This window comes from Passer domesticus, chromosome 5, assembly GCF_036417665.1.
Source record: "Passer domesticus isolate bPasDom1 chromosome 5, bPasDom1.hap1, whole genome shotgun sequence".
Taxonomy (NCBI): Eukaryota; Metazoa; Chordata; class Aves; order Passeriformes; family Passeridae; genus Passer; species Passer domesticus.
The window spans coordinates 47,931,549-47,943,900 of NC_087478.1; the positions used below are offsets into that span (position 1 = coordinate 47,931,549).

General features: G+C 40.2%; 1 protein-coding gene across 27 annotated transcripts in view; it reads right to left on the bottom strand.

Annotated features, from left to right (window-relative positions):
- TNRC6B (trinucleotide repeat containing adaptor 6B) overlaps positions 1-12,352 on the bottom strand; it is a 133,675-nt gene that overhangs the window by 15,630 nt on the left and 105,693 nt on the right. For 26 of the 27 annotated variants that reach the window (XM_064420143.1, XM_064420133.1, XM_064420142.1 and 23 more), the window contains 10 exons: positions 11,874-11,999; positions 10,701-10,832; positions 10,085-10,180; positions 9,678-9,858; positions 9,163-9,297; positions 8,812-8,988; positions 4,185-4,331; positions 3,840-3,935; positions 598-822; positions 45-115 (listed from right to left, as the gene is read on the bottom strand). In XM_064420143.1, the coding sequence (XP_064276213.1) occupies positions 45-115; positions 598-822; positions 3,840-3,935; positions 4,185-4,331; positions 8,812-8,988; positions 9,163-9,297; positions 9,678-9,858; positions 10,085-10,180; positions 10,701-10,832; positions 11,874-11,999 (1,386 nt within the window). The remainder of the gene's footprint in view (positions 1-44; positions 116-597; positions 823-3,839; positions 3,936-4,184; positions 4,332-8,811; positions 8,989-9,162; positions 9,298-9,677; positions 9,859-10,084; positions 10,181-10,700; positions 10,833-11,873; positions 12,000-12,352) is intronic. The other variant, XM_064420152.1, reaches the window with a different exon arrangement.

Consider the following 12,352-nt stretch of genomic DNA (forward strand, 5'->3'; position numbering starts at 1 on the left):
TGAATCCTTGCTAAAGCCAACAAGTCCCCAGAAACAGAAAATACCTGTGGAGTGAGATTGTGAAGAACCAGCCAGTAGCTAGGACGAACTGAGCCACCATCACTCCAAGTAGATGCTGCAAATTATAAGACAGAGCAATCAAGACAGATCTGATACAAAGAAAAACCATCTTTCTTTACAGTTAGGTCTTTCAGAAAAATTCAGCATTACCAGCCCTGTTAAAACATGAAAGCCTAATCTTCAGTCCTGAAAACAAAACCATACCTTTGCTCACAGTTCACATCAAGATTAATTTTACTAGAGTTTATCTTTGAGGAGTTTCTCACACACAGCAAGCATCTAGTCTTGAAAGGCCTTATGTAGCAGGTATCCTCTTCTGGCAGCTCTCAGCCCTTCTTCACTCATTCCCTGCAGCAGGACCTGGGATTCCACCCCGCACCACCCCAATTACTGACAGTTTCTTCTTGAAATGGAAATTTGCTATCTTTTTTCCTATTACCACAACAACTGCAACTTTCTTTCCTCCACACCACTGGTGCTGTAAAACATACACTGCTCAGGTCTGATCAGTGGTGCTACCAGTTGGTTTGTTCTCACCAGAGCCAAGCCTTGAGTCCTGTGCCCCCCAGCCCCTGACCGATCGGGGTGCTGTGCTGTTCCATGGAGATGATGGTTTGGGGTTGGTCAGGCCAGGAGGTGGGCGGGGCAGCCCTGTAGTGTTCCTTGAGGAAATATGGTTTTTCCACATCTTGTTGGAGAGATGAGTGGGATTGTGTCCTATGGGATCTGGGGACCACGTTGATTTGTAATCACTGAATTTTGCTAGAAGATTAAAGAAATTGTATGTATTAGAGAAAGTTGTGAGATTAAGTACCTGTCCTATTACACTAAGTCTTTTGACTGCATTTGTATTGGAGACAAGTGAGAAACACAGGACCATACAATAGTTAATTTATCATACCAAAAAAACCCCATGCTATATGTAAGTTAATATTTGCTTATTTTATATATGCTAATTAAAAAAAAGTCATACACCAGGATCACTTATGATAATGTAGCTGACTGCAGTATGTTACATCATTAATTAGATTAACTTCAACTTTTATGTCCACACTAAATTTCATTTGAGAATTTCTTAAAAGCTTTGCCACTACTGACCTTTAATGAAACAACCTTTCTCATGAAAAAAAACCCTGCGAAGCACAGTATTCACCATTCTTGGTCTACTAAGCCAATGTTACCTCCTAAAGACGTCCTCCCTACAAGATCAAAGCTTTCTTGAGAATCACAAACCTCACACAATGAAGACACAGCAGAACTGCATGAAGAAGGCTGCTTAGCTGTGTGATGGCTGGACTTCTAAACAATCTTGATAGCACTTTTTGTTTTTACTAGAGAGTATTGCTAACAGGCAGGTGCCTATTAGAAGACCTATAGTGGATACCCTTAACACATTTCAAGAACTCTTTATAAAGAAATGCAATAAAAGAGAAAAATAGAAGTGCTCCCAAAAACAACACTATTGGTCATGAATATTTGTGAGCTCTGCCTAAAGCAGTTTTTTTAAAAAAGGCAGACTGCAAATTCTCCCACAACTTCTGACACCAAGGGACATTTCAAAATTCCTCACTGTTCTGCACCGAGAACCAGCAAACAGAGACATGGCCATTTGGGGGGAAAAGCCTGTGTCAGACATTATCTTAATCATAACTCTCATGTACGTGTGTGCAAATGCGTATTTAACATCAGTCTGTGCATTTAACATCAGTCACCAGCAGACAGTGGTGAATGTAATTTGAAATAAAGTGAAAAACCACAGATTTATGATATGCCAGGGCACCATAAAATAACACATCTGGAAACCAAGACCATAAAGCTTTCAGCATGTAAAAGCATGCTTCAATTTACAGCTAGATCTCTGTATTTCCATGACACAGAAATGGTCAGTAGCAAGCAGGTTTCAAGCACCAACCTTTGAAAGTGCTTAAAAACCTGCTTTCACTACACTCTGCTTTACAGATAGGTGAATTCTAAATTCTCAGTTCAGATGATTGGCTGACTGTAAAACACTCATGTCTAGCAGACAAAAAGAAACTGGTATGTGGCAGTGGTCTCATTTCCTCAATTTGAGTATGACTTCAATATTTTTATCTCTTCAGTCTTTCTTATGTGCTAGACAAAAATTAAGCAAAGGCAGGAATTTGCTACATGTCACTCCTTTCCTCAGAGGAACTTTCTATGTCTCTAGAATGCTGCATACAGTGCTTCAAACCAAAGTCAGCTCACAAATGGGTGGCAGGAACTCAGTTTTTCTTAAGGACTAAAGAGCACTTTCGACACATTTGGTGAAGATGCTGAGGTAACACGGGAACACAGCTTTCATTCACTATGATGAAAAAACCTGAAGTTCAAGCCAGATGTAGCTCCCAGCTCTATTCTCACCCCTGTTATTTATATACAATTCTTCAATTTTAAGTAATTGTCAAGACAATGATGTCTTCAAGAAAAAATTCTGATATTTGCAAGAAGCTTAAAATCCAAATAGTTCATCTGGAGCAAGTATTTCCAGCACTGTACTGCAAAGTGTGTGCAAAAACAGTTTTTTTATCAGAAAGCTGTGGAGACCTTCTTATGAAGGATCTGAGACATATATTTAAGTTTATATAAACAGGCCAACCATGAAAAGCAAGAGGAGCAAATGTCTTCACTGTCCAGATTTCATGGAATGATGAGCGCTATGAAAGGCAAGGCAAAAACATTCCCTTCACAGCACTCCCATATCCTAAAGCTAAAGTAAGTAAAATCATTCACCTTTACTAATACATCTATAAGCAGGTAATATTTTTAAAAATATGACATGTCAACAGATTGTGCATGTACTGTTTTTATCTTTCCTTTTGCATCTGCTGCTTCCTACTATTCTATTCTTTAACTTAATAATATGCTGGTTTTGGCTGGGGTAGAGTCAATTTTCTTGGTAGTACCAGGTACGGGGCCATGTTTTGGATTTGGGCTGGGAATGATGCCTTAGGTTTTAGCTTTTATGTTTTTCAGATTCTGTACTGCTTTAGTGTGTAGTTCTGAGCTTCATATTAGTGGATGGTAAGCTCTCTTCACCGAGTAGCTAGACAAAACAATTCCTTTCCTAGCTTGGGACCAAGAACAACCAACCCAAATTTCAGGCCCAAGAGCATAAACAACATGGACTGAAGAGAGAAAAACAAGAAGGATGGGACTTCATAACCTAAAGCTGTAACTGGACAATTAACTGTAATGTGCTAAAGGACCAGAACTTATAAAAGTAAGAGACCTTGTGACCAATCATCCATTTTGTGACCATTTTGGGTTCATCTTCAGCGTAGCCCTGGCTGGGCTCTGGTACTGCCCAAGGTGTATCCACTAAGGCCTTTTAATAAATACCTTTATTCTCTAACTCCACCTAGTCTCTGTTTTAGGTCAGCCTTCACAAGGTATCACAAACAGCATGGATAAATACAGATGATTTAGTTATACTGCTGAGCAGTGCTTACACAGCATCAAGGCTTTTTCTGTTTCTCACATCCTCCCACCAGCAGGAGGGATGAGGGTGCACAAGAAGTTGAGGAAACACAGCCAGGACAGCTGACCCCAACTGTGCAAAAGGATATTCCATACCATATGGAGTCACGCTCAGCATATAAAGGGTGGGGGTAAGAGCAAGGAGGGGGTTACATTCAGAGTTGTGTTTGTCTTCCCAAGTCACTGGTACACATGATGCACTAAATACTCCAAGTGGAACAACTATGAACTAGTGCTAAATGAAAAATGCTTTGTCTGGCTAAGTTTCAAAGCCTGCATACCTGAAGTGCTATGAACGTTGGTGAAGGAATTGTCAGAGGCACTGTAGGGCCAGGCACCAGGTGAAGGCAGCGAGGTGTTGAGGGAAGAATTAGACCCTATCAAAGAGAAAAGGAGAGAGAAAGAGGAGACCAAGTTCACAGAGTTTCTGTAACACCATTAAACCTCAAGAGAGCTGTAAGTGTACCAATGTCAAGCTTTCAGGTGCTCCCAGCCACATTGCAAAGGCATGCAGCTTCCTTCTCAGACAAATGCAACAGACTGTTTGCCTGTGATGACTGCAGTGCTGCAATAATCCCCAGTATCAGAGACTTTGATAATCACAGACCAGATGTGCCCTGCTTTACCTGTGGTGTTGTCCCGCAGAAGTTGGTGGTCAGTATCTACAATGGGAGATGTGGCTGTCCCCCCCAGCACACTTCCAGGGGTCACATAGGGGTCAGATTCAGGGTCAATGTTTTGTATACCTTTCCATGGCACTCCTGGTTGGAACTCTGGGACAGGAGAGAAAAAGGAATTAGATGCAATCAGGGAAATGTTATTTACTAGAAGGAATTGCTGAAGGTATTTCAGGATGGTAAACAACTGTCTTCTACACTGTTCCTTAGGGGCAAAAAAAAAGACTGTAGGTTAGAATCATAATCTATTTCATAGTTCCTCTGATTTCATATGAACACAAGTCTACACTACAAAAAAAGTGGTACAAGGGCATCCAGTATCCCTTTAAACACTTCTGCTTTGCTACATTCAGATGAGGTTTCCATAGTTTTAGTGAATTCCATGATCGATGTGTAAGATAAAATTCCGTACACATACTTTGTGCGTGTGTGCCGAAGCCTTTCTCCTGGAAAGGCTACCTACCTGAGGAGTTTGGAAACACATTTGACACATCACACTCTATGTTCACACACACTTTATACATTACCTATCAATACTGAGATGAGAGGCCTTGTGGTAAAAGTAATGTATGTACTCATTGTCATTCTTCATGCTACACAATGAGATGGGATATACTTATCATGCTTTAGTTTGAACTATAGCTCCAGGCATGCCAGAATTTTAAGACAAGAGGATGAATTATATTAAATATGAACACACAGACTCCAATTACTGTAAGATAGATCAGTAACTTGGTTCCTTCAATGAATAAAGTGCTGTGGTCAGTTCTAGAAGCAGTGGTGCAAAAGTAAAACTGACAAACACAAAAACAAGTAAAGCAGCTTCATATACTATGTGACAATTTGTCTAAGTGTGAGAAGAGTGCAAAGGTGGCAGATTCATCCCTTGGAGATACAAGTCCAGGATACAGAATTCCCAACCTGAATTTCTGAAATAATTAATAATGGAATATTTGAGTGTAATTAAAGATCCATTATTAAAAGCAGGATGCAAGATGCACTCTCTAGAATGAAGCAACATAGGATGAATCTGGCAAGGAAGGGTTCATTTCAGTGACCTTTGTAATGAAGAATTATAGTCAAGACTATGACTTTCACAGACAAATAGAGAAGAAAATATGATACTACTGGTTCAAATTATTGCCACAGCAAGGGCAGTATTAGACTGTGATAATGCATGGGAGAATCTGAGAGAAGACAAAAGAAATGCCCCATTGGGTCAGAACTAAGGTCCATCTAGTCCAGTGTTTTGCCAACAACAGTAGGAGAAATACCATTAAGGTTTGTGTTCTGGCACAAAACAAACCTGGCCACTATCTGTGGACTACTGGCCTCACACTCTCCCAGTATCCACAGCTGTCCTAACTCAGATGGCAGAAATACCCATTCTATCTGCTAGTGCCTGCTTGTGCAACTGTTTTCCATCATTTTATCCAATCACTGTTTCAACTGGCTAGTATCATCTGTCTCAAGAAGCTGTGAAAGCAACACAACCCGAAAGTTCACCACTCCTGATAGGAAAAAAGCTCCCACGTAAAATTAAAATTTATATCCTCCTAATTCCAGCATTTGCACCACGGTTCTAGCATTGTAGGAGTCACAGAATTACAACTCTACATTTATCTCATTCACTGCCTTCATGATTTTATAAACATCAGTAACATCTCCCCAACTTTAGTAACTCAACAGAATAATCCAGGTATCAACACTTTATCAGCAATCAGTACTGCATCATGGAAGGACTCTGCTCAGCTATTACTAAAATACTGCCATTCCCTGACAAGCAAGATCTCCCTTTTGTTAAGGAAGAAGCAATATAGCTCTTGGGTCTACTGAAAATATCTTCACTCTTCTGAGACAAAGAATCCATGAACACAAGTTAGGACCTGGGAATTTGAACTTGTTCGGAGAAAAAAAAAGTATGTCCATGTCTTCTATTTACAAAGATTCTGAGAATTTGAGATAGAAAATTAAGTGCACAGAAAGCTCTAATCAAAAGGTTAATGAATATACAAACGAGGCTCCAAGGATCAGGGATATTATTGTTTATGAACACATTCACTGATTGATATAACTCTGGTCTGGAAAAGCATTTCCTTAAACTACAGCACACTGACAAATTTCCAAACTCTCCTTTTGGGGCTAATAGTCATTATCATGCACATTCACCAACTCTTGTCTACAAACATGCTCTTTTATTTCTAGGCAGTAAAGAAGACATGAAATGCATTTCTCTGCTGATATTTGAAAGGTCCTCTCAAAAAGTTCAAATGTAAGATTAAGATTATTGTGAAAACCATGACAGACACATCCAGATCAGTTTGCTGGAAGTATGACTGATCTTGAATGGGAAAATTACAGTCTAAGTATGACCTAAGTATGCAAGTCTGTGCAGCATAACCAAACGACATAACTCTCACCAATGCAGCAAAACTTGCTCTCACCTCCAGCTGTGGTATCAGTTTGATTGGGCACCACTTCACTTATCTTTGTGCTGAACAATACTGCTCTCTTGAACAGCAGCATTTCTGCAGCAGATGGCATTTAGGAGGAAAATGTGAAAGGTGTAGTCAGGGTGAATGCTGAGTGACCACTGTTTTCATTCAAAGGAAAAATGCACCTATTTCAAGAGGTTTTCTCTTGTAAACTCATTTTTGTTAACAACTTTTTTTCCAGCACTGGGAAGAATTCTATCACCCATGCTAGGAACTGACAGTGGACCTCACCTACAAGTTTGCAGAGAAGAACCTACAGTGTAAAGCTATTTTAGGTCTTCATTCTTCATCAGGGGAGTTGCATTAATAAGGTAGACCTTGATTTCAGTTTTCCTTGTCAATGACGTCCACAAGTTAGACTATGAGACAGTTCAAGTGGCTGATGGTCATGGAACAGTAACTTGCCCCAGCAGCCTATGGATCTCGTATGAGTGAAACAGCAATAACTGAATAAATGCCACCTGCATGAGGGCTGCAATCATAGTCTTGGGCTACTCACACAAGAAATGAGGGATGGTACTGAGGATCTCAGTAAAATTTTATGTTCTGAATTTGTGAACTTCACTTATCCTTTCACAGTGGTGAGGCAGTCAGCAACAAAAAAATTTACTTTTCACTGACAATGGGACTACAGGTATCACTAGGGAAGCTCTATGATATCAACAAGGAGCAAAGAGCAGCTATCAAACTTTTAACTTCTGTAACAGTTTTGGCACCAAGAACCTTGCCAAAGCTAGTGGCTGCTCCAAAACTTGGAAACATTGCAGAGCTGATCCTCATGTGTCTCTTGTAACATTCCGAGCAGTACTGTCTTGCTCAGTATAATATAGGGGAATGGTGACTGAGGAAACAAGTTCAGCAACAATGAGTCTGTGAGTGAAGTCTGGTAAAAGATTACATTTTGGGAGTTTCTGGCATTATGGACAGTAACTCCAGTCCAAAAAGCTCCATACTTAACAACCAGGCTGACAGAAGCGTAACACAAAGATACCTGTACAGAATGCAGTGAGCAGTATGAAACGCTATGGATGTGCAGAGGTTTTTGAGATAATTAATTCTTTAGTTCTGTTAGCTCATTACAAGATGTTTTCTTGCTCGAGTTGGACACTGAGGGCTTCCCTCAAAAATTTCCAACTACATTTCCTGCAGTTGTATCTGTCACATAGATTCCTCAGTCTGATGTGAGGTCTGTGCTACCCAGGAGATGTACCTGGACTTCTACTTTTTTGTGCTTGAAGGGATACACAGGGGAGGGTTTGCAGTTAGTAATGTTCTCCTGGAATGCAACTGTCTTCCAGACAAGAGAAAAATCACAGCACCCCTACTTGCTGAACAGCATCAGTGATTAATCTGTGCAACTTCAAGGACAGCACTCTGTTTAAATGAATGTCTTCTACATAAAATTATGTGCGCATTCAAATACATATGTACTTTGCCTAGAGAGTTTTCTAGCAGCAACCTAAAATTCTGCCAGTGAAACTACCAAACTTGAAAATGTGCAGCAGCCTGCCATCCCAAAAGCAAGATACTTCTACCCAAGCCACAAGATTCCTGAGCATAACTGAAGTGTTGCAACACTCTTCTACCGTTTATGTGACATGAACAAAGGTGAACCACAACAGTGTGGCTGGTGTTCCCACCGTCACAAAAAAGCCCCACTTAACATCTTTTTCTTTCTGATTCCACCCTATCAATAATTTTTACACTGTGTCAGTGTAACACAGCACAAATAAGGAATCAGTACAAAAGAAGGGAGATGGTGGTGTGTATTCTATGAACATATGTTTTCATGAAATTTTCTGTAAATGTAAAGAAAGATATGAGATATCACAGAAGATATGAGTTCACCTAACAAAAACCACACTACTCAGGCAATTCAGCAGTTAGTTCATATTTAGCTCAGCATTTTTACTGGAAATTCAACATTTATGTTCTACTTTAATGTGGAAGAAATTTCAAAACCAAGATAGGCCAAGCCACCCAAATGTTTTCGTTGCAATGGTTATTAAGTAAGTATGATGAGGAAAAGTCCAGCACATCTATCCTAAAGCGAGGACACAATCCCTGCCCTTATGTAATACCTGGAGGCCAGCTGGCATTGCTGGATTTACTTCCGATCTTGTTTGTTGGTGGAGATTTGGCAGGTAACCAACTATCACCAGCAGGGCCTGCATGGCTGCTGAGCGGGTCGCCCTGGATTATGTCAAACTGGTTGTAGGGCGATCCTCCACGAGCCTTTCCAGGGGGCACTATTGCACCTGCAGCATGAAAAACATACATTTACACTCAGGAAAGGTTGGGATCACCAGGAGTATGATGTATTAACGCAAACATATTTAAGAAGCATACTGGTGAGGCAAGACAGTTCATCTAAACTATTCCACTCTGGGAAGATGATCCTACAAGGGCATTCCCAACATTCCCCCTCTCACCATTTTTGTGCATATTGGCATCTTGTGAAGCCACAGAGGGCAGCCCTTCCATCATAGTCCACTGCTTAAAGCGGGATTCTGTTCCAGCCTCTTTCCCTCCCACCATGCCATAATCCATGCCACTTGAGCCAAAGCCTGTGAAACAAACAAAACAAAACTTAACTGTCATCTTCTGTTTTGTTTTTAAGCATCTTTAAATGGAGAGTCATTATAATCATAAGAAAAAGGTGGGAAAAAGAAAACAACAGCAAAAGGTATACTCAAGGGGCATCTTCCAAATAAGTGTGTTATGTCAGTATGCCATGATATACTTTCTTCATAGGTTTGTCTTCTTCCCATGCAATGAAAAATAATGCAATTTGATTCAAAGCTGACACTTGTCATAACCTTTGCTCTAATGCTTATAAATAAATTACTCATTTCTGAACCCAGACATAAGTGACTAACACAATTACCATATTAATAATAAGGAAGCTACAGGTCATGCACCAAACCTACTTCCACAGAGCACTTACCACCTGAACCGTATCCAGGTATCTGCCCTTTGGTCTGTAAATCTGAGAGACCCACATTCAAAGGATTGGGTACCATGCTGTCTAAATGTGGCTTAGGCCCAACAGGGTGGGATGGCGAATGCTTCATGCCAGGCTGCCTCTGCTGCTGCTGCTGCTGGAGGGCACTCACCATACGAGCAATCTGAAAGGAAAGAAACAACTGCTTCAACTATGCTATACTGCAATGCAAATTCCAGTAAACATAAAGAAACAGTGAACTGGAGGAGATACAAAAGACCCTGCTCTCCAAAAAGTGCAACATGAAGTGAGCAGATGACGCCACTGGAGCCAGCACCATCTCTACTGCAGACTGCATTTCCCCAGCAAACTTCATACTTCATATGATTGACAAAAACAGTGCCACACACCTGTTGCTCCTGCTGTTGTCGCACAGCTTGAGATAACTTTCTCTGGCTCTGTAACAGCTGTTGCTGCTGCTGTTGCTGGAGGAGGAGCTGACAAGCCTACAAAATAAGGGGGGGTGGGAAGAGTGAAAATACAGAGCTCATCACGCGAAACAGAATTGCCAGGAGCTATTCACTACCAAATGCTTTGCTCAGAACTTAGGTAAACTGTTTCTCATTCCACTCACCCAAATACAATGACAATGAATGCATTAGAAGAATACCACATCCTTCACTTAAATGTTAAATGTTTCTAATTTAACACTGTGCAACAGAATTACCCGCTTTATTACCATCACTATGACTATAAGTCTGAAGAAAACTTCATGAAAAATCAACAAACAACTGCTTTCTGTACAAAAACATGGCTTGGAGTCATTAACTCCTGTAATCCACAATAATTACATGGGCCTATCTGCTGCCTTCTAGCAGGACTTTACTACCCCACATAGCAAAGAGAGAACACTTGTACAAAATAACATCAGTAGAACAAAACAGAATTAGAACAAGCATAAAAAAAAAGAAAACTCATCAGACAATTTGCAAAATGTCTTGTCTCACAAGATGACTAGTTACTTACTAATTGAAACTGGGGAATCTGTGGAAGCTGGCTCAGCATGGCAATCTGTTGTGGAGAAAGCTGGGGGCCCATATTGAAAAGACCAGGATTCAAGCCACTGTTGGGAAACTGTTTGAGCATGGAGGCCGAAACCTGCATGGAAACCAGTTACATATCCTGAATGCACTGCTACGAGGAAAAGATGAAGTACAAGTATTTCTGTACAGGAACAAGCATGACACCAATCTTCAATGGTGCTCTGGGAAACACACTACAGATTTATTAACACATCACATTTAAACATGCACAATCTGTAACTTGGGCAGAGTGAATACCTCACTTGATTGACAGTATACAGTATTACATGTGCAGATGTAGACACACACACAAAGGTTATTCCCCCAACCAATCAGGTGCTAGAGACTGTACTAAATTTAAATGCTGATATATATGCAGCTAACCAGTAATCACAGTACTGCATTATCGTATTAAAAATGTACTGCTTGACAAGGGAAAAGAAAGGCATTCAGGTAGTCACTGGAGCAAAGAAACAGTGCCTCACAGAAAGAGTTAATCTCTCTGTATGTTGAATAAGGTACAGTAAAAGACAGGAGTAGGTGGAGAAGAATCCCCCCATTTCTCCCTGCATTCTTGGAGAGTTACACAAGTACAATCTCAAGACTGTTCACCAAGTCCAAAGCAAAAAGTAAACTTGTACATTTGGAGACTCTGAGGTCTTAAGATTAAGCTCTGCAATGTAAATGTAACATGTAGTCCCTTCATCAAACCTCTCTTTTGGAGGGGGGACAGGAAGCACAGGACAAGACTACTTAAAAAAATTAAGCAACCTGTCACACTTCAGAAACACTTTAAGCTTTCACGTTTATTTGTTCTTTTTAAAATACTTTGCAAAAGCCTATATAAGACATAGGACTCCCAAATTCACTTTTCAGGTTTAAAAATACTGGTAGCGAGCATTTACCATCAACTGCCTTGGAATAAGATAGAAAGCTAATGCTTCTGCACTGAGTTTTAAGTACTTTTACTATGAATTTTAATGTTTTTATCTTATTCAATTTTTCAATTTCTTAACATCAAATTGAGACCAAGACAGATGTGTAAGTAACCTCAATGATGTGCTCTGAAGGCTGTAGCTCTAATTTTACAAGTAATGAGTTGCTATAAATTCCTTACCTGGGGAGAAAGGAATTGGGGAGGCACTTGCGCCCGGATATTGGGGGAAGGATTTAGTGGCTGCACTGGTGTGTGCATGCCCCTCGATTGTGCTGTGCTGTTTCCAAACAAACCATGATTGCCACCCTATAAAATTAAAGCAGTAGTGAGAAGATGAATCTTGCAGGATAATGGATTTCTATGCTAATAGTTACATATCAGTAACAACGAGCCGAGTTACTGACTTAAACAGAGTTCCCTTAGAATTACAGACGTTTGGCTAAAATCAGTAATATTCTACCTGGGTTAAAGCCACTGTACCACATATTTGAGAAGCAGGTTGTTTCTCTTCTAACACTGAAGGGTCATGTTTATCTACTTACTTCAAGACATGACAAATCTCATCTTCTAATATTTTGCACTTGATGTATTGGGAAATGGAAACTCTGAGTACAAACAACAAACTTAAAACTCCATTCCAACTGGCTTTTTAAAAGTAT